Source organism: Saccopteryx leptura, chromosome 13 (assembly GCF_036850995.1).
Source record: "Saccopteryx leptura isolate mSacLep1 chromosome 13, mSacLep1_pri_phased_curated, whole genome shotgun sequence".
Lineage (NCBI taxonomy): Eukaryota > Metazoa > Chordata > Mammalia > Chiroptera > Emballonuridae > Saccopteryx > Saccopteryx leptura.
In genome coordinates, this window is record NC_089515.1 from 55,292,951 (window position 1) to 55,314,436 (window position 21,486).

At 57.6% G+C, this 21,486-nt stretch overlaps 1 protein-coding gene across 1 annotated transcript in view; it reads left to right on the plus strand.

Annotated features, from left to right (window-relative positions):
- The window catches only part of UBE3A (ubiquitin protein ligase E3A), a 65,854-nt gene that overhangs the window by 14,037 nt on the left and 30,331 nt on the right, over nt 1-21,486 (plus strand). Inside the window, exons 2-6 of the mRNA XM_066355692.1 lie at nt 2,070-2,133; nt 4,202-4,321; nt 6,384-6,428; nt 17,505-17,797; nt 19,583-20,844. Of these exons, the coding sequence (XP_066211789.1) occupies nt 4,302-4,321; nt 6,384-6,428; nt 17,505-17,797; nt 19,583-20,844 (1,620 nt within the window). The 5' untranslated portion in view covers nt 2,070-2,133; nt 4,202-4,301. The remainder of the gene's footprint in view (nt 1-2,069; nt 2,134-4,201; nt 4,322-6,383; nt 6,429-17,504; nt 17,798-19,582; nt 20,845-21,486) is intronic.

The following is a 21,486-nucleotide window of genomic DNA, read 5'->3' on the forward strand; positions in this document are numbered from 1 at the left end:
AAGGCGCGTATGAACGGGTGCAGTCAGTGCCAAGGGCCTGTGGTATATGGGGAGTTTGGTATTTATCCTGTGGACACAGGGAAAGTGTAGAAGAATTTTAGCGAGAGAGAGATACAGACAAATTAAGGTTTTAGGAAGCTCATTCTAGGTGCCGAGCCAAGGACAGAAAGACAAAAGGAAAGCAGGGGGAGTTATGCAGGTCTGGTGTAGGGGGGCACGTGGCAGGGGGGTGAGGAGCTGGGGCTGGTGGCCGGGTGCCTTACCGACAGCAGTCGAGTAACACAGATTGTGTGTGTCATATTTATAATAGTCCTTTCTCCTGCGATAAGGTAAGATAGAGGGAAGGATGTTATTAAGAAGATCCAAGGTGCAGTGTTATTTACAGTAGCCGAGATCCGGAACAGCCCACGTGGCCATCAGTGGATGGGGGACGAAACAGCTGTGGACATTCACAGGGTGCAGTGCTACTGGGCTGTTACAGGAAATCTTAACCTTTTGCGACAGCACAGACAGAACTCGGGGTGGTTCTGCTAGGTGAGAGAAGCCAGTCAGAAAGACAGGGACCATGGGGTCTCCCTCGTGTGGAATCTAATGAACAGAATGAGCTAGCAAGCAACACAGAGGCAGACTCAGATACAGAGAACAGATTGACAGCGGGCGGGGGGAGGAGGGGAAGATATTAAGGGAGAAAACGTCATAGACACAGATGACAACGTGGTGACGGCCAGAGGGGGAGGGGGAGAGGACGGAGGGCTGTGGGGGTGGATGGGGATGGAGGGAGACCTGCCTTGGGGTGGGGAGCCAGCATTCCGTATACGCACAGACGGTGCATTGCAGAGCTGTGTGCCTGAAACCTGGGTCGTTTTATTAACCACTGTCACTCCAGTAAATTCAATAAAAAAGATAAAGAAAATCCCGAAGAAAATACAATGGCAGTATTTATTGGGGGGGGGGACTGTGTATAAGTAGACCTGTGTGGGTCAGACCCGTGCTGTTCAGGGTCCGCTGTCTGTATGTGTCCATTCTCCACTGGAAGCCTGTAGGTCGCTGGGTGAGCCCTGGGGGACTTGCTTTCTTCACGTAGTGAGAGGAGACGGCCTCCATGTCTGCCCACTAGGAACAGGGACAGTCTACAGGTGCGTTAGGAGTGTCTAGACATGATTGGGGGGCATGCTCTAAGTTTTAGGGTCTTTTTGATAAAGAGTCAAGTTTTGATAGGTACACTAAGTATTTAAGAAATAATAGGCCCTGGCCGGTTGGCTCAGCGGTGGAGCGTCGGCCTGGCATGCCGGGGACCCGGGTTCAATTCCCGGCCAGGGCACATAGGAGAAGAGCCCATTAGCTTCTCCACCCCCCCCTTCCTCTCTGTCTCTCTCTTCCTCTCCCGCAGCCAAGGCTCCATTGGAGCAAAGATGGCCCGGGCGCTGGGGATGGCTCCTTGGCCTCTGCTCCGGGCGCTGAAGTGGCTCTGGTCATGGGAGAGCGATGCCCCAGAGGGGCAGAGCGTCGCCCCCTGGTGGGCGCGCCGGGTGGATCTCGGTCGGGCGCATGCGGGAGTCTGTCTGACTGTCTCTCCCCCTTTCCAGCTTCAGAAAAAAAAATAATAATAATAATAATTACTACCATATATTGAAGCCCCCCTGTGTGTGGGGCGGAGCACTGTTTACATGAAAACATTTCTCTGATATAACCACCTGACACCCGAGACTCGGATTGGAAGACCTGACCAAGGCAGCAGTGGGCGGGGAGATGCCGTGTGTGCCCTGGTGTGGCCTGTGCTCAGCCTGTAGAGGTCTCTGGAGGGGCCAGAGGCACACAGTGAGACAGTCCTGTGTGTCCAGCCCGTGTGGAGGGAGGTCGGCGTGGACAAGCGGCCAGGCTGCGCTCTGGGGAGACGGGAGGCGGCTGGCCCCGGAGCCGGGCTCTGTCATGTGTGAGTGTGTGTGTTAATAAACTCGCAGGAAATGAATTTGCTCTTACAATGAATTATGAAAAACATTTCTTTGAAAGTTTATCCACTTGTCTGTGTAACAAAAAATTGAATGAGGTGTCTTCTTATTATGTTTTAGGTTACACCTCTGTAAGATCCTGATCTTAAAATCCACCGGCTCCTCAGAAGTTTGGCAAACTATGGTATGTTTGTGTTCTGGTTTTTTTGGAATTGCAAATTGCATGTGTGCCTTGATGTCACAGTTGGAATACTGACATGTGCTCTGGGTCTGGGTGCTGAAGCACGGGCCCGGGTGGGACCCTGGAGGGGCCGGGGGGGGGGGGTTGGCCAGAGCAAGCAGAGGGGAAGGACGTGCCTGAGAAGACGGAGTGGGCAGGTGTCCGGCCGGGAGCTAAAAGCACCTTCCATTTGTTGAGACCTCCCTGTGTGCCAGATAGCCCTCAGAACTGTCCATTGTCCGTCTGCTTGTCCTCCTGACAGTCCTCTGGAATGGACACTGCTGCTGTCCTGAGGAAACGGAGGCTCAGAGAAATTCCCCAGCTTGCCCAGAATTCCCCAGCTTGCGCCTGGCTGGCTCCAGGCCATGTGTGCCCCTGGGCACACGGAGTCCCTCGCTAAGGCAGGCCGGCAGGGTGGGCCTGACTTAGCCGTGTTCAGATGATAGGGAGCCCTTTAATGTACACCTCTTAGTGGATTCTCGTTTTTATGTTTATAGATTGGAAAGGAGACTTGCTTGAGTTTTCTAAACCCAAATGCACGATTCATCTGAGGAGAATGCAGGAAGGAAGGTGTTTTGTTTTTTTCACTGAGGGGGGGCCGTAGGAGTGCTCCGTGTTCTCCTGAGGAGCAGGCAGCTGTGCCAGGAGAGGTGGGAGACAGAGTGGGTCCCAGGGGTCCCGTGTCGCGTCTGTGGCCCACTCGGCCCGGCCTGGGCCCAGCCACTCTCGGGTCTCGGGTGCGTCACACTTTCCTGGTGGCTCTGGCCCTGTGCTGGTCACCTACTGGGGCCGTCACTTAGAGGGTGTCCCCTGCCAGGGTCCTTTTTTCTCCCTCCTAGTTTTCTCATCTTTCCTCAGTGGGCTTTTCGGCTGCGGCCTGCTGTGCCGTGTGCTGGGGAGGCCGCTGGGGGGGGAGGGCTGGTGGCACGCAGGGCGCTGTTGGCCCCACCGCAGACCTGCATCTGCACAGCCACAGGGCCAGTGTGTCCGGGACAGGCCAGGAAGTCCAGCTGAGGCCCAGGGGACCTGAGGTCAGGGAGCAGGAGACGCTTTCGTGCTTTGATGCTCCTTCCTGACGCTGATGGTGGTGGCTCGGGGCTGACAGTGTCATTGGGTCACTCTCTTCACGTACCTCAGTAACAGGTCGGGGTTTGGCTGTGGACACGCGTACTTGTTCCAGCAAGGGTTTGGCTCCCTGGGAAGCCCGATTAGTCCCATCAGAAATCACCATCGTGTGGGGCCTGCTCCCTTGCGTATGTTTGAGAGACGAGACTGACTGCAGCAGAGCGGGGTGCTGAGAACCCCCTGCCCCGGAGGGAGGGCTGAGGCCGCGGCCCCATCGGCTTCACCGGCTCCACATCTTGGGCGAGTCAGGTGATGGCTCTGAGCCTGCGTGTTTGTTAGTCTTTCACATTCTTGCTCCAGGGTCTGCCTTGACTAGGTAGAGCGGGGTTGTCATGGGATGCAGACAAGGTGCTGTTGACCACCAGGGTCTGCCTTGACTAGGTAGAGTGGGGTTGTCATGAGACGCAGACAAGGTGCTGTTGACCACCAGGGTCCGCCTTGACTAGGTAGAGCGGGGTTGTCATGGGACGCAGACAAGGTGCTGTTGACCACCAGGGTCTGCCCTGACCAGCTAGAGCGGGGTTGTCCTGAGACGCAGACAAGGTGCTGTTGACCACCAGGGTCTGCCCTGACCAGGTAGAGCGGGGTTGTCCTGAGACGCAGACAAGGTGCTGTTGACCACCAGGGTCTGCCTTGACTAGGTAGAGTGGGGTTGTCATGGGACGCAGACAAGGTGCTGTTGACCAGAGTGCTTTGCAAACAGTAACACTTCGTGAAAGTCTGGGATTATCACCACATTCCCCTGCGCCGAGACCGTTTGAGAAAAGCGTCTGGGAGCTAGGCCGTCAAGACGGGAATCACTCCGCTGCGCCGCTGACCCTCACTCAGCTCCGAAGACTGTTTTGTGAACAGTGACTTGAGTTTGTATATTAAAGTGTTCTAACTAAAGATTTGTTTAATTTACTAGAGTTACTAAATCGACGCTCAGATCAAGTGAGCAGCTAGACTGGTGTGACAACCTGTTTTTAATCAGTGACTCAAAGCTGTGATCACCCTGATGTCAACGAATGGCCACAGCTTGTAAAAGGTAATTTTTGAATGTTATTTTACAGCCTCTAAAAGGCTGTCATTGTGAAGTAAGATGCGGGCTGTGCACCGGGAGGACACGTGGTTGGTGGGGACACTACCAGTGGCCACGGAGGCGGTCTGCGTCTGCCTTTCACCTCCTTCCTGGAACGTCGCATGCTTTCCTCCCAGGCCTGTCTGTGTGAACAGGAAGACAGTTCTCAAAAATGTCAATAAACGTTTTATTACGAACATTATGAAAACTCTGAAAGAGTTCTTCATATGCATTTTAAAGGGTGCCTTTTATGTGCTGAGAGTCTAACTGAAGGTTTCCAGAACTTACTAGAACTAGAATGAACCTGGTCTACTTTTCTCTCTTAGAAAGTGACGGTGGCCACGGGGCGGCAGGCGGCTGGGAGGTGCCCTGGTGGCAGCGTGCCTGCCCCCGGGGAGCGGGGAGAGCGGGCCGTCTGGCGGGCACAGCCCTCCAGCTTGTGTGCCACGGGGCCTGTGTGCCCGCGAGGAGCTTGGACGCTGACCCCCAAGCTGCGGGCACCCGTCCTCCTCTCCCCCAGATTCTGACCCGCAGTGACCAGCCAGTCATCCTGAAAGTCAAGTCTGATGGAGAAATGAGTGTTTTTCTTTTTTCCTTTTTTCTTTTTTTTTCTTTTTTTTTTTTTACAGAGACAGAGAGAGACAGAGAGAGGGATAGATAGGGACAGACAGACAGGAACGGAGAGAGATGAGAAGCATCAATCATTAGTTGTTCCTTGCGGCACCTTAGTTGTTCATTGATTGCTTTCTCATATGTGCCTTGACTGCGGGCCTTCAGCAGACCGAGTAACCCCTTGCTTAAGCCAACGACCTTGAGTCCAAGCTGGTGAGCTTTGCTCAAACCAGATGAGCCCGTGTTCAAGCTGGCGACCTCGGGGTCTCAAACCTGGGTCTTCCCAGTTCAATGCTCTATCAGGCTCAATGAGTGCTTTCAAGATAGGAAATGTGCGAAACACTCTTTTTCTTTTGCTGGTGGCTCTGATTTAAGGTTCTTTCCTGGAGCTGTTCAGAATGTACATCTTAAGTCAGCAGTACATCCGAAAGTCAGTTTCTCGTAATGCCGTTGTGAAGATTGAGCTTTTGACCTCTAAAACCTATTTTACTTGTTTTGAGAATTTGAAAGTATTAGACATCATATTTATTGATTCCCCTTGCTGTACATTCACTGATGCTGTTAACTTTTTAACGAGATGGTGGGGCGGGCCAAGTGGGGTCATGTCCCAGAATGAAAGGAAAAGGCTTTTCTGAGAGTTTTAGAATTTTGAATCGTGCTACGTGGGGTAGCAGCAGTGTATTAGTAAGTGACAGGGAGTAGCTGGCAGCTGTTTGTGGTGGACGTCGGTGCCCAGTTGCCTGCGGCACCTCCCCTGACTGCCTCACTTCATTCAGGGAGAGTGGGTTTGTTCTCCAGCGAGACAGTGAGCGAGACAGTCCAGGCCAGAACAGCCAAGCCCACACACGAGCTCTGCACTCCTGAGGTCGTGAGGCTTAAGTTTGACTGATGTGGAGTGCAGGTAGCAGACCTTTTCTTAAAAGGGACAGATAGGAACTATTCAGGCCCTCGGGGGTCCCCCACAGCCACAGGGGGCGAGTGGCTCAGCCCCAGGACACTGGACAGACGGCAGGCAGCTGGCCAGCTCTGCTTGTCCCAGGCTGAGTCTGCTGACCCCTGGTCTGAAGTTTGGGACTCTGAATACTAGTAACTGCCTTTCGTGTTGTGAATAACCAGTAGTTGGTTGTAGTAGACAGCCTTACAGCTGTATGTTTTTTATTATAAACGTCTGACTTTATGAGTGATGGTATTTCTTGTGCTGGTTTGGCTGTTGGTGTCTCAGTAGAGCGTCTGTAACAGACAAGGCCCAGCCCTCACCGGAAATGTGCTAACTGCGGTCCGACTCGACCACTGTTTTCTCGTGGTGAAATCTTTAATTACTTGTAAAACTTTCAGTGGGTAAATCTTGTTCCGGCTAACGTCCGCGCGTTTCGGGAATGCTGCGTGCTGTGCTCACCTCTCGCACTTGGTCTTGCAGATCCCCAGGAGAAGCCCAGTCCGACGACATTGAAGCTAGCCGAATGTAAGTCCATGGCCAAGGCGGCCCTGTCCTTGCGTTGCCCTGCATTGCGTGCGTGGTACCACGTTGTTTGAAAATGGTTTCCAGCTAAGAGAGAGTCATGCTTTAAAAAACAGGCAGAAGGAACTCTATCTGCTGACCCTCCTGCCCGCAGGGCATGGCAGCATGCTTCCAGGTTTCTGCTTCTGGACAGCTGTCCCCTCCCGGGTCCTTAGGTCTCTGCTCGGCTGGGTTTAACAGCTACGGGGTCAGTGCCCTCTGCACACGGCATTGGCTGCTGCGTGGCTGGAGAGGGGTGTGGGTCAGTGCCTCGCCCGCAGAGGCTGGGGTCTGCCTGGTGGGACATCCACCTGGGCGGCTCGTGTCGGCTGTGTGGTGGGAGGCGGCCGGGAGGGAGCGAGGCGTGGGGGACGACGGGGTACCCAGGGTGCGGGGGCCGATCCAGTGGGCAGGAGACGGGCCGGCACGGCTGTGTTTGAGTGGGGTCTGGACTGGAGGCAGGACTGGGTGTGAGCAGAGTCACACAGACAGGCTCAAGCAGGACATGAGGCGGTGAGATGGGACAAGGGCCGAGGGCCCCTCTCCTCTCTGTCCCTCTGCCCTCTGGAACCAGGCAGGTCCTGGCTCTGGGATCGGCTGGTGTCACTATCCACGTGGCTGCACGTGCCAGGACTTCCTTCCTGTGTCTGAGTCACACCCTGGTGTGTGCACCTTCTGTGGGTCGTCCTGTCATCAGGCACTTGGGCTGCTCCCCCGTCCCAGCTGCTGTGACGGGGCTGCCCTGTGCTCGGGCGCACACGCACCTCCAAGTCCCAGAGGCGTGGTCACGGGCCCGGGCAAGTCCTGTGTTTCATCTCCGGGGACCCTCCCTCCTGGTTCCCACAGTGGTCGCTCCGTTCTCCACTCCCAGCCGCCGTGCAGGAGGAGGGCTCCCCACCCTCCTGCCAGCACTTGCAGTCACTGGGTTTTTATGGTAGCCATGCTTTGGGAGTGAGGTGATGTTGTGACTTTGTGGCCATGTATTGAGTAGTGTTTCATGGTTAGGGGATTTGACACAGCGGAAAACCTGGACAGCCGCCTGGCAGAGGGGACCAGGAAGGGGACCATGTCCTCTGACAGCCTCGTGCTCCCGAGGGGCCGCTGAGGTCCCAGCAGAGGAGGTGGCGCGGGGATTCCGGGCTGGTGTCCGCAGAGCAGGTGGGGCAGGTCAGTGTGGAGTGGTGGGACGGGTGTCGTTGGCACTGGCCGCCCCTGGGAAGGTCGCGGTGCCGGGCGGTGTAGGCTGGGGTACGGAGAGCAGGTGGGGCAGGTCAGTGTGGAGTGGTGGGACGGGTGTCGTTGGCACTGGCCGCCACTGGGAAGGTCGCGGTGCCGGGCGGTGTAGGCTGGGGTACGGAGAGCAGGTGGGGCAGGTCAGTGTGGAGTGGTGGGACGGGTGTCGTTGGCACTGGCCGCCACTGGGAAGGTCGTGGTGCCGGGCGGTGTAGGCTGGGGTACGGAGAGCAGGTGGGGCAGGTCAGTGTGGAGTGGTGGGACGGGTGTCGTTGGCACTGGCCGCCACTGGGAAGGTCGTGGTGCCGGGCGGTGTAGGCTGGGGTATGGAGAGCAGGTGGGGCAGAGCTGGTTCTGTGTGAGCGAAACTTGTCGGGACAGATGGTGACGGAACGAGGGGGTGTGTGTGCTGTGCTCACGGCAGGGACTGGAGTGCAGGTGGGGTCCTTCGGGTCAGGTGTTTGGGAGGCTGTGTCAGACCAGCTCAGACCCTCAATCGCTGAGGCCTTCATGCTGGGGACGTGACTGGAGGCAAAGCAGAGCCCGTCATGTCTGGGTGCACGATCAGAGCAGGGAGAAGGGAGCAGGACGTCCCGATCTGGGTGCATGGTCAGAGCAGGGAGAAGGGAACAGGACGTCCCGATCTGGGTGCACGATCAGAGCAGGGAGAAGGGAGCAGGACGTCCCGATCTGGGTGCATGGTCAGAGCAGGGAGAAGGGAACAGGACGTCCCGAAGGGTGACGTGAGTCTCCAGGACAAGCTGTGTTGTGTTGTGGAGGTGAGCACTGCTTGTTTCTAACACGGGGAGTTAGAGTGATGGTGGGTTTAAAAGCTTTAGTCGTCTGCGAGACCCTCACAGACGAGGTTGCGTGACAAGCCGTGCCGTGGGCGGAGCCAGGCTGTGGGGGAGTCCTGGGCTCGGACACACCTGTAATGCAGGTGGAGGCGGAGGGGGGCGCCCGCACACAGGTGCGTCTGCAGACCCGGGTGCACTGGCCGGAGAGTGACACGGGAGGGGGACCCGGGTGCACTGGGCCGGAGGGTGACACGGGAGGGGGACCCGGGTGCACTGGCCGGAGAGTGACACGGGAGGGGGACCCGGGTGCACTGGCCGGAGGGTGACACGGGAGGGGGACCCGGGTGCACTGGGCCGGAGGGTGACACGGGAGGGGGACCCGGGTGCACTGGGCCGGAGGGTGACACGGGAGGGGGCGCGGAGCCCGTGGACGAGGCTGTTGGGACAGCCAGAGAGGCAGGATGTGAGGCATGACTGGACTTCTGTCCCATATTTTCAGATGAAATTTTGGTTTTAAGTTTTGGTAGATTTAGTAAGCTGTCTCTCTGTTTAACTTGGGAAATGGGAAGTTAGACCTGTCATGGTGTCTCGACAAAGATGTCCAAGGTTCTAACCACGATTGCTGTGGGATACAGCTCTGAGTTTCCGTTCTGCCACCATTTCGCCCGTCTCCGTGCCCATGGGAGCCGTGGCTACCAGGGCTCAGCGAGAGGCACGGGCCCAGGCCGGCACCCTGCGAGCTCGGGAGCCCTGGTCACAAAGTGGGGTGAGAGTCTCTCAGCTCTCCTGAAGAAGCAGCAAGGGTGCTTGCTGTGGATGGCGCACGTCACCTCACATTTATTGAAGCACCCTTTTTTTGGCACTTTGAGACGTGTTTGCATCTGGCATCCTTTAGGGAGCACTTTGAATGTATTTTAAATGTAATTTGTAGAAAATTGAAGACTCTGCCTGTTTGTTTTTAGGAATTCTTAGTGTTGCCTGTTTCCAAGGTGTAGAAAAACTGAAAAATTTTAACAACTGCGTGTCATTTTGTAGTTTAGCCTAAAAGTAGAGTTAACACATCAGTGCAGACCTTTTCATTGAGTGGTATGTGTGTGCTCGCTGGACTTTGTTAACTTTGTATCTACCATGCAGGGAGGGGAGTCTTTCTGACCACCCTAATTTAGACTTTTATTTTTCCTAATGATTTCAGACCAATTTCTAGTGATTCTGTATTGCTCATCTTTGGTATTTACCCTGCTTGTCTCTAACTCCAGGGCTGTGTGCTCAGAGCAGATGTATGGTTTATGGTTTGAGGCGATTTAAATAAGCCCTGAGTTTTCTCTACGTGGGGGAGTGACCCGGACACAGTCCTCCGGCCATCGACGCCCCTGCCCCCCGGGTCGGAGCTGGTGGCCCCTGCGCCCTGTCCCCTGCTGACTGACCCTGAGTGACACACTGGATCCAGTGACTGAGTGTCTGATTGCAACCTGAGCAGACCCGAAACCCGGCTCCTCTCTCCCCCTCAGACCATGTCCCTCGTGACAAGGCTGCCGTGTCCTTCAGGGGCCGCTCCTCCGCCAGGTCCTGTGAACTCGGAGGAGCTGGGACCCCTCTCTCTCACGTGACCCCCATCGTATGGGTCCCACCCGCCAGGTCCTGTGAACTCGGAGGAGCTGGGACCCCTCTCTCTCACGTGACCCCCATCGTATGGGTCCCACCCCCCAGGTCCTGTGAACTCAGAGGAGCCGGGACCCCTCTCTCTCACGTGACCCCCATCGTATGGGTCCCACCCGCCAGGTCCTGTGAACGCGGAGGAGCCAGGACCCCTTTCTCTCTCGGGACCCCTCTCTCTCTCATGACCCCCATCGTATGGGTCCCACCCTCAAAACATCTCTGACTCAGCCACTTAGGTTTTTACACCCTTTTCACCTGACTGACTAAAGCTATTGTCTTTTTGTAATTTATTTTTGTTTTTGTATTTACTGATTTTAGCCAGAGAGGAGAAAAGGAGAGAGAGACAGGAACACCAGTTCGCTCCTGCAGGTGCCCTGACGGTCAGACTGGCCACCATGTGCGTGGGGCCATCGGGCGGGGCCTGCAGCTGTGTGTGTTGTAACCTGTCACAGTTACTGTTGTTTTTACACCCTGACTTGCTCTCCATTCTGACTGGGCTATCCTCGTCTCCTTGTTGATGGACAGTCTTCGCCTCGAGCAGCTGCTGTGTCCCTGGCTCAGCCCTCTCCGTCTCTGTACCGCCCGCTCACGTCCTGCCTGCCTGCGGGAGTCAGAGGGAGGGACAGACAGGGACAGACAGACAGGAGAGGAGAGAGATGAGAAGCATCAATCATCAGTTTTTCGTTGGGACTCCTTAGTTGTTCATTGATTGCTTTCTCATATGTGCCTTGACCGTGGGCCTTCAGCAGACCGAGTAACCCCTTGCTTGAGCCAGCGACCTTGGGTCCAAGCTGGTGAATTTTTGCACAAACCAGATGAGCCCGCGCTCAAGCTGGCGACCTCGGGGTCTCGAACCTGGTTCCTCCGCATCCCAGTCCGACACTATCCACTGCGCCACCGCCTGGTCAGGCAGCTTCGGGTCTTTGATGTCTCCTTCCTGCATTGTTGGCAGACCCCTCTGCCCTCGGTGGTTCTGACCCCAGAGGTGGCTGTCGATACGGGCACCCTGAACGTGCTCCCAGTGTTTGTCAGCTTGGTGGCTTGGTGGCTCGGTTATGGTTACGTTGCTGTGCGCAGTCATGGTCAGCCTGTAACACTTAGTTTCTCATTGTTATTATGGTAGGGTTTGTGTTTTTTATTTTTGTTAAATACTGCACCTTTTTATTTTTAAGTGAGACATGGGTGGCTGAGAGACAGACTCCTGCATGCACTCTGACCGGGATCCACATGGCAAGACCACTAGGGGGTGATGCTTTGCTGGTCTGGAGCATTGCTCCGTTGCTTGGCAACTGAGCTTTTTAACGCCTGAGGTGGAGGCCATGGAGCCCTTACTCAGCGCCCGGGCCAACTTCTTCAGTCAAGCAATGGCTGCAGAAGAGGAAGAGAGAGAGAGAAGCAAGCGGGGGAAGGATGGAGAAGCAGATGGGCACTTCTCCTGTGTGCCCTGACCAGGAATCAAACCCAGGACATCCACATGTCAGGCTGACGCTCTACCACTGAGCCAACTGGCCAGGGCCATTACTGGACTTCTGTTAAGTCCCTGACACTAGATTTAAAGTCCACAGAGGTGGTGGCAGTGCCTGTGGCCCAGGCATTGTTTTTTGCTGTTGCTGCTGCTGCCGAGACTAGCGCCTTTGCCCTCTGACTTGCGCCCTGAAAGGCTGCAGGCGCAATGGTCTCCCCCAGTGTTTTGTTTTAAACCAGACGTGCAGCCAGGTTGACAGAATTGTACAGTTGACACCACATGCCTGCTGTCTAGAGTCTACCATTCTTCTTATTCATCTTTATTTTTAGTGCATTTCAAAGTTAATTGCTGACATCAGAACACTTCTCTCCTAAGGTGAAACTATATATATATGTATTATTATTATTTTTTTAATCTGTGAGAGGAGGGGAGGCAGAGACAGACTCCTGTATGCGCCCCAAACGAGATTCACCTGGCAAGCCCACTAGGCGGCGATGCTCTGCCCATCTGGGGCCCTTGCCGTATTGATCGGTAACCGAGCTATTTTAGTGCTTGAGGTGGAGGCCATGGAGCCCTCCTCAGCACCTGGGGCCAACTCACTGCAGTCGAGCCATGGCTGCAGGCAGGGAAAAGAAGAAAGAGAGAGAAGCGAGGAGGTGAGGGGAGGGTGGAGAAGCAGATGGGCGCTTCTCCTGTGTGCCCTGGCCGGGAATCGAACAGGATATCCACACATTGGGCCGACTCTCTATCACTGAGCCAACTGATGAAACTATTTTTGAAAAGATTTTTATCAAGTTTTCTAAAGTAACTCTGGCCCCTCACACGGTTTATTCCATAGGACATTTATGTAGGACTGTGTCACTGACTCAGTCACAGAAGGAGGATGAATAACTGGGAAATACAGTTTGAAATGCGTGAGGCCTTTAGGCGTCGGCCCAGGTTTGAGCGCCTCCCCAGCCTCACTGGGTGCTCAGCACTGACCTGCGGGCAGGACCCTCTCAGGGAAAAGCAGCGTGTTGTGAATGCTTGGTGTGTGTGTGCATGGTGACACAGGTCAGTGAGGTGTGGGGGACAGCGGCAGGTGCCACCCCCCCTGGCTGACGGGGTCACTGAACGTCCCTGCTCCCCTGTTCTGTGTCTGCTCCCCCCACCCCACCCCCTTTCTGTGGTTGTGACGGGAGGCCCACGCTGGCTGCCCCGAGGGCTGCAGGGCGGGCGGGGCCCGGAGAGCAGAGGCTGGCTCTATATTAAGACTGGGGCCAGGTGGCATTTATTTTAGGCTTCGCGGGCCACACTGTGGTGGCAGGGTTACCGCCCTGCTGACCGTCTGTAGATGAAGCAGCTGGGACAATGGGATTTGAGTTTCCTACAACTTTTCCACGTCACAGAATGTTCCTCCTCTGACGTGTCCCAGCTCTGTCCCCGGGAACCCTGCTCTTAGCTTGCAGGCTGGGGGGCATGGGCAGCTGGGCGGTTCCCACAGGGCAGGGCATCGGCCGGACCCTCGCTGTGAGCCTGCAGTTCCCTCCTAGAGGCCTCTGTCCACTCCTAGAGGCCTCTGTCCACTCTGCGTTCCCCACCTGGAGGCCTCTGTCCACTCTGCGTTCCCACCTAGAGGCCTCTGTCCACTCTGCGTTCCCCCCTAGAGGCCTCTGTCCACTCTGCGTTCCCACCTAGAGGCCTCTGTCCACCCTGCGTTCCCCCCTGGAGGCCTCTGTCCACCCTGCGTTCCCACCTAGAGGCCTCTGTCCACCCTGCGTTCCCACCTAGAGGCCTCTGTCCACTCTGTGTTCCCCCCTGGAGGCCTCTGTCCACCCTGCGTTCCCCCCTGGAGGCCTCTGTCCACCCTGCGTTCCCACCTAGAGGCCTCTGTCCACTCTGCGTTCCCACCTAGAGGCCTCTGTCCACTCTGCGTTCCCCCCTGGAGGCCTCTGTCCACTCTGTGTCCCCACCTGGAGGCCTCTGTCCACTCCTAGAGGCCTCTGTCCACTCTGCGTTCCCCCCTGGAGGCCTCTGTCCACTCTGTGTCCCCACCTGGAGGCCTCTGTCCACTCTGTGTCCCCACCTGGAGGCCTCTGTCCACTCTGCGTTCCCCCTGGAGGCCTCTGTCCACTCTGCGTTCCCACCTAGAGGCCTCTGTCCACTCCTAGAGGCCTCTGTCCACTCTGTGGGTAAGCAGGCAGAGTGCACGCACAGAGGTCCGGGTGTTGCCTGCTGAGGCAGAAGGTCCCACTGATAAAAGGATTTTCGGGACTTCTTTCGGCCCCGCCTGGGGGCAGCTGCCTGTGCTAGTCCCTGGGTGGAGAAGCCGATCACACATCCCCTCTCCCCTGACTGGTGGGACCCCTCCCTTTGGGGGTGCTGAAGGCCACGTGTTGGTCAGGCCTGGGTTCAGAGCTCTTGATAGATGTGCGGCTTGTTGTGTAAGTGCCCTGAGCACAGTGAGGGTCAGTGACCAGCCAGGGACGGGGGTGGTGACTGTTAGAGCAGCTCTGCTCGTCCGTGCGGAGCCCTGTGTGCCAGGCCCTGCGCCCGGCGCTCTGTGCTGTCAGCTCACCGTCCTCCCCCAGGTGGGCGGTCTCCCCCAGGTGGGTGGTCTCCCCCAGGTGGGCGGTCTCCCCCAGGTGGGCGGTCTCCCCCAGGTGGGCGGTCGCCCCCAGGTGGGCGGTCTCCCCCAGGTGGGTGGTCTCCCCCAGGTGGGCGGTCTCCCCCAGGTGGGCGGTCTCCCCCAGGTGGGCGGTCGCCCCCAGGTGGGTGGTCTCCCCCAGGTGGGCGGTCTCCCCCAGGTGGGTGGTCTCCCCCAGGTGGGCGGTCTCCCCCAGGTGGGTGGTCGCCCCCAGGTGGGTGGTCTCCCCCAGGTGGGCGGTCTCCCCCAGGTGGGTGGTCTCCCCCAGGTGGGTGGTCGTCCTGCGTGCATTTCCTTTACAGACAGGAAACTAAGATGCAGGCCCAGGAGCTCGTGCAGGGCCGTGTGGTTGGTCGGGCAGCGTGTCCTCCCTGTTGAGCGCCTCGTGCTGGGCCACAGCCTCCCGCAGGGCGTCTCTGCGAAGTGCCGCCACGAGGAGCCCGTGCATCGCGGATGTGCACGTTCTGTAGGTGGCGTGGTGCCCGCGTGTGGTGCCAGACACGATGCGTGCATGTGAGGCTCACGTGAGGCACGTTACTTATACGTGTTTTTTTTTTTTGTTTGTTTGTTTTTTTGTATTTTTCTGAAGCTGGAAACGGGGAGAGACAGTCAGACAGACTCCCGCATGCGCCCGACCGGGATCCACCCGGCACGCCCACCAGGGGCGACGCTCTGCCCACCAGGGGGCGATGCTCTGCCCCTCCAGGGCGTCGCTTTGCCGTGACCAGAGCCACTCTAGCGCCTGGGACAGAGGCCAAGGAGCCATCCCCAGCGCCCGGGCCATCTTTGCTCCAATGGAGCCTTGGCTGCGGGAGGGGAAGAGAGAGACAGAGAGGAAGGAGGGGGGGAGGGGTGGAGAAGCAGATGGGCGCTTCTCCTGTGTGCCCTGGCGGGGAATCGAACCCGGGTCCCCCGCACGCCAGGCCGACGCTCTACCACTGAGCCAACCGGCCAGGGCCCATACGTGTTTTTTGTCCTGTTGTGAAGGTTCATCTGAAGTGGGTCAGCTGTGCAGACAGTGTTGCTCTGCCTGGTCCCGCGTGGCCATGTGCGCATCTCGCCCCCCACTGCCCAGAGGACTGCGGGCGGTGTGTGGTCAGGACTCGGGCGATAGGACCTGTGTCCGCGTGTCCAGTACGGCATCGGGCGCCAGGCGGTGTCGCCTCTCATCTCCCGTGTGTGTCACCTGACGATCAGAACAAGGGCCGTGCTGCAGACGGAGGCTGAGGCAGGAGGGGCTGGTGTGGCACCACACGGCTGAGGGGGGTCGTCCCGCGTGGTCCAGCCCCGGGGCCCTGCTCCTGGGGCTCTGCTCACGGGGCTCGGGGCTTGTGTGCGTGTTCTGTTTTAAAGGACAAAACCTGGCATTTTATTGAAAAATGAGCTAGAGTGTTTTAGTATTTGATAACTTTTAAAAAAGTCATATGGACAATTTTGTAAACCTTGAGACTACTGAAATCGTGTATGTGAAGTTTTAGCACCAGTCACATTCTTCCCATTCATGTGTATTAATCGTGAGTAGCATTTTCGTGTGGAAGAAATGAATAATAGCGAAAAGATACAAGAATTTCAAAAACCCATTCAGTTGCATTATTCTGAGAAAACGACTGTTAGCGCTTTGAAATAAAAGCAACCTCGTCCTGCGCCTACAACTCTGTCACCGACTCTTGGGCATTTGTGACGCGTGAGGGAGGCTGCCCCGCCGAGTTCAGGTCCTGGTCATTTTTATTTATTCCGTTGTGAACGGCGGGCGTCATTAGCAATCCTCCATCGTTGGGCACGCCGATTGTTTCAGATTCCATAGGAAGAGTGCGTTTTTGCAGTCACCCAGTTATTTCCCACAGTGAACCTGTCACTAGTACGGTTTATTCTGATGCGTTTTGAAGACTTTGGCTACATGGGCTGTGCCAGCTCCTCCTCCCAGGAGGGGATGGTGCTGGTCCTGCCCCGAGCGGGCCAGTCGAGGCCAGGGCCGGCTGCTGCCTTCCCTCTGCCTCCCAGCAGAGGGCGCACTCCCGTTCCTGCGGTCACTCCAGTCGTTGGGATAGAAATGTGTCCAGAATAATCATCTTTAGTTTTCAGAAATTTATGTGATGCTGCACATAAGACATCTTGTTCATGCAGTGTTGAAGTATTTGGGAGGGTTCCTTCTTCTCTTATCTGCATGCAGTGAGGGCTGACTTGGCCTGGAACGTGTCGTGTGGAAAGTAGAAATGCCCGCATGAATAAAGTGTGCTTGCCTTGTCACTCTTGTCACCTTGGTAGTTCAGAGACAAAGTCCTGCTTTTCAGGGGAAACGGGACTTCATGATGTGTCCCCTTTTCTGCTGCCTGTTTGCCTTGTGAGGTGTTGGCTCTGTCCTGGCTAACGAGGTGTGTCTCGCAGTTAACGAGATGCAGACTCGCACGCCGCTGGCCAGTGAGCTGATGTCACGGCCGTGAGCTGACGGTGGGGACCGTTTGAGGACTGAGCTAGGTCAGTTTCTATGGTCTTGACAATGGGCAGTTCTTACTCCTGAGCACGTGACCTGGTACCAGAGGCGACAGCTCTGAGTTGGTCCTTGGGACGTGGTTGATGACTGGAGTTGTGTGCTGTCCTCAGTGCGACCCTGACGGAGCCGCACGGGCAGGGGGACCGTGCAGCCGTGGCACGTCCTGGTCTCTCCCTGCCCTGCCGGGCAGGACATGGACGGTCACACAGGCGCAGGGACAGAAGTTCCCTTCATGTTCCCATGACAGGAGCTTCATGAGGAAGCTCAACAATGCGTTTAGAGTCAACGTTGTGTGGTAACTCAGTATTAGACGTTTCATTCATAACTGTGCTTCTGAGTCTCCCGCGTGGAAGATGACTGGGAGCGGACAGTTTTCTTCCAGGTAGAACTTCTGTCTTAACTCTAAAGCAGGTGTGTTCTGAACTGTTGAAGTAAAAACTGTGATTGTATAAAGGAAAGCTGAACTGGTGTCCATTTATAAAGTGATGAGCTGAAACCCCGAGCCGTAGGCCTGGGCCCCGTCACGGGCACGGGTTCAGTGCACTGGCCAGTGGTCCGACTGTCTCGCTGCTGGACCAGAGGGCGCGTCCTGCCGGTGTGCTCGCGCTCTTCCTCCCCGCGGGCAGGACTCCGAGCGTGCCCAGGTTGGGAAGGCGGGTCCCTGGATGCGTGTGCTCCCCTCCCGTGTGCGCGTTCCCGACTCCGTGTGTGACTAATGCTGGTCTGAGCCCCTGGGGCTGCACTCACTGCTGCGGTTTGGCTGTTTGCGCAGGAAGCGAGCCGCCGCAAAGCATCTGATAGAACGCTACTACCACCAGCTGACGGAGGGCTGCGGCAATGAGGCCTGCACGAACGAGTTCTGCGCTTCCTGCCCGTCCTTCCTGCGCATGGACAACAACGCTGCTGCCATCAAGGCCCTCGAGCTCTACAAGGTCAACGCGCAGCTCTGTGACCCCCACCCCTCCAAGAAGGGCGCCGGCTCGGCCTACCTGGAGAACGCCAAGGGCGCGGACGCCTGCCCCGACGGCAAGATGCACGGCCTGGGGGCCAGGGACGACTTCCGAGGTGAGCGCCTGTCCCGGAGGCGTGGTGGGAGGGACACGCGGGGCCTGGTCGGTGCGTCCGCCCTGTGGCTGGGGTGAGACTGCGCCGTGGGGCTGACGCTGGGCGGCAGAGTCTCTGACTCACCTGTAGTCACTGTTCCGGCAGCTTCTGGTCCGAGGCGCTTTCTAAACATTTCCCCCTAGTTCATCTCAGCGAAGCCACCACGTCTGTCGGCCGTGGAGCAGGGACCACGCCCTGTGGGGGAGTCCTGTTCCTGGGAGGCACTGTGGGACGGACCTGTCCTCCGGTCCCTGTCCCCAGACGCCCGCTGACGCACTGCTGCGCCCAGCCTGACTGTTTCCGTCTTCTTTCTTTCTTTTTTTTAATCCTCCACTCCGAGCTCTCTGATCCTCAGGGAAGGTAACCAGCATCAGTAACAGGATCATCAGGTTTCTGAGTGACCGATGGCTCGGCTCCCGAGGGGACTGCACTCTGCAGGAGGAGCTTCTGTTTGGGGACAGGAGTCGTTAGAGACACGCTGAGGCGTCCCGCAGTATCGCCTGAGGGGTGTGAGCTCCCTGCTGACGGGGAAGCGGACCACAGCTCGCCCTCCTGGTGTACAAAGTGCGTCCACACAGTGGGCAGCATCGCGGCTTCCGGTGTCTGGTCCTGTCCCCAAGGGGCGCCCATTCCGAGGAGGAGGGGCTGGCTCACATGGATACCGTGGTTCCGGTTTTCCGGAAGGTTTCCGTGGCTGTGTCCATGTAAACTCAGCCATGTAACCCGGAGTGCGGCTCTGTGCCCAGTCATTGAGCCCACATCCTCTGACGTGGGCCCACATCCATCCAGACGGCGCGGGGTGGGCAGGTCCTTGTGTCGGGGGCAGCAGTGGCCCGCTGTCCTCAGCACGTGGCTCAGGGCCACCCGGGCCATCATCTCGTTAGCCAGAGGGACGTAGCCTCGGCCAGCTCTGGGCCAGGAAGAAGAAATAGGTTCAGGGACCACCTAGTGGTCTGTGACACTGCTCACCAGTGTCTTTCCTCACCCGCTGTTTGCTGTTTTTGACTGTGTCCGGTCACTCTGTGAGCTCTGTCGATGGCAGGGCTTAGGGAATGGGGGGTCCTTCTCACCCAGAGAACACTAACAACGGGGGCTCAGCAGGACCTGGTTTGGTTTTCACACAGACGAGTAGTACGGAGCTGCTTCCAAGGGTGCTGCGGGGCCTCTGGCACCTGCCCGCGTGCTCTCGAGATCACAGTCGTGGGGCACGCAGCGAGGAGCAGACGGTCATGGGACCGTCAGCCCACAATCTCCTGGCCCGTGTTCTCCGTGAGATGTGCGCGGACATGTACAGAGACCGTGGAGGGTGCACGGTACCATCAACCCACGGCCTCCTGGCCTGTGTCCCCCGTGACACGCGTGCAGACGTGCACGGTACCGTCAGCCCATGGCCTCCTGGCCCGTGTCCCCGTGACACGCGTGCAGACACGCACGGTACCGTCAACCCGCGGCCTCCTGGCCCGTGTCCCCCAGGAGACTGGTGGATGTGGACCAGACCATGGAGGGTGCTTGAGCTCATTAAATGTTTTGTGTTATGAAACAATGTAAAAAGTGAGTGAGGTTGTTGCCGTTCGTGGTTTATTTAAAAATAGGCGAGTGTCGCATTTTGATGAACAGAAGTATTACTTTTTTTTAAAGAGTTGTGAGTCATAAACAGGGTAGAGTACAAAGCGCCAGGGTCTTTCACTGGGCGTTGGTAAATGCTCGCATGCCCCGGCAGTAACCGCGCTCTTCCTCCCGCCGCAGACGTGACGCACCTGACGGAGGCCGTGGTGTACGAGATCCTGGAGCTGTGCCGCGAGCGGGAGGACTACTCGCCCCTGATCCGCGTCATCGGCCGCGTGTTCTCCAGCGCCGAGGCCCTGGTGCAGAGCTTCCGGAAGCTGAAGCAGCACACCAAGGAGGAGCTCAAGTCCCTGCAGGGCAAGGACGAGGACAAGGACGAGGACGAGGAGGAGAAGGCCGCCTGCTCCGCGGCCGCCATGGAGGAGGACCCCGAGGCGTCCTCCTCCAGGGTGTGCGACGGCTCCCCGGGCGACCGTGCCCAGAAGTCCGGCCCCGAGGACGTGTCTGTGGACATCGAGGCCGTCCGCAGGGTCTACACCAGGCTGCTGTCCAACGAGAAGATCGAAGCCGCCTTCCTCAACGCCCTGGTCTACCTGTCGCCCAACGTGGAGTGCGACCTGACCTACCACAACGTGTACTCGCGCGACCCCAGCTACCTGAACCTGTTCGTCATCGTGATGGAGAACAGGAACCTGCACAGCCCCGAGTACCTGGAGATGGCCCTGCCGCTCTTCTGCAAGGCCATGAGCCGGCTGCCGCTGGGCGCCCAGGGCCGGCTGGTGCGCCTCTGGGCCACCTACAGCGCCGAGCAGATCCGCAGGATGATGGAGACCTTCCAGCAGCTCATCACCTACAAGGTCATCAGCAACGAGTTCAACAACCGCAACCTCGTCAGCGAGCGCAACCTGGTCAACGACGACGACGCCATCGTGGCAGCCTCCAAGTGCCTGAAGATGGTGTACTACGCCAACGTGGTGGGCGGGGAGCTGGACACCCAGCACAACGAGGAGGAGGACGAGGAGCCGCTGCCCGAGTCCAGCGAGCTGACGCTGCAGGAGCTGCTGGGCGAGGAGCGCAGGAACAAGAAGGGCCCGCGCGTCGACCCGCTGGAGACCGAGCTGGGCGTGAAGACCCTGGACTGCCGGCGGCCCCTCATCCCCTTCGAGGAGTTCGTCAACGAGCCGCTGAACGACGTGCTGGAGATGGACAAGGACTACACCTTCTTCAAAGTGGAGACGGAGAACAAGTTCTCCTTCATGACGTGCCCCTTCATCCTGAACGCCGTCACCAAGAACCTGGGGCTGTACTATGACAACAGGATCCGCATGTACAGCGAGCGGAGGATCACCGTGCTCTACAGCCTCGTGCAGGGCCAGCAGCTGAACCCCTACCTGCGCCTCAAGGTCCGGCGCGACCACATCATCGACGACGCCCTCGTCCGGGTGAGTGCCGTTCCTGTCTTAGTGCCGGACCGAGCCCGCGACCCGTGTGCTGCGGTGCCGTGAGTTCGTGTCCTCAGTGACCCTGGAGAAGGAAAGGGGGGTGGTGGTGTGCAACGCAGGAACACTGGGTTCTGGTTATTTTGTTGTAAATGTCAGTATTGTCCTTTAGTGTCACTGTGCCTGTCCAGTGTCAGCGGTGTGCTCTGCAAAGTATCGGTTGTCCTTTACAGTGGGCCCCCCTCTCTGGGAAGGAAGGGATGCTTCTGCCCTGGCCGGGAAGCCCAGCTGATTAGAGCGTCGTCCTGGTGCACCAAGGCCCTGAAGTCAGTCCCCAGTCAGGGCCCGTGCAGGAGTCAGCCAGTGAGCGCACAGATACGGGGAGCAACAGTGCTGGCCATCTCTCTCTCTCTCTCTCTCTCTCTCTCTCTCTCTCTCTCAAGTCAGTTAAGAAGGGGGAGGGTGGGAGATGTTATAAACCCTGACAGCTAACCCGGAAGTTTCTCTGCAGAGAAGAGCAGCCCAGGGTCTGGGGCCTGGGGTGGGACATGCTGTTAGTAAGACTTCCTGCAGGGTCCCCAGGCCTCCCCGTGTGACCCTGCCTGCTGGGCAGCTTCTCCTGTCACACGTCCCCCTGGGCCGCTC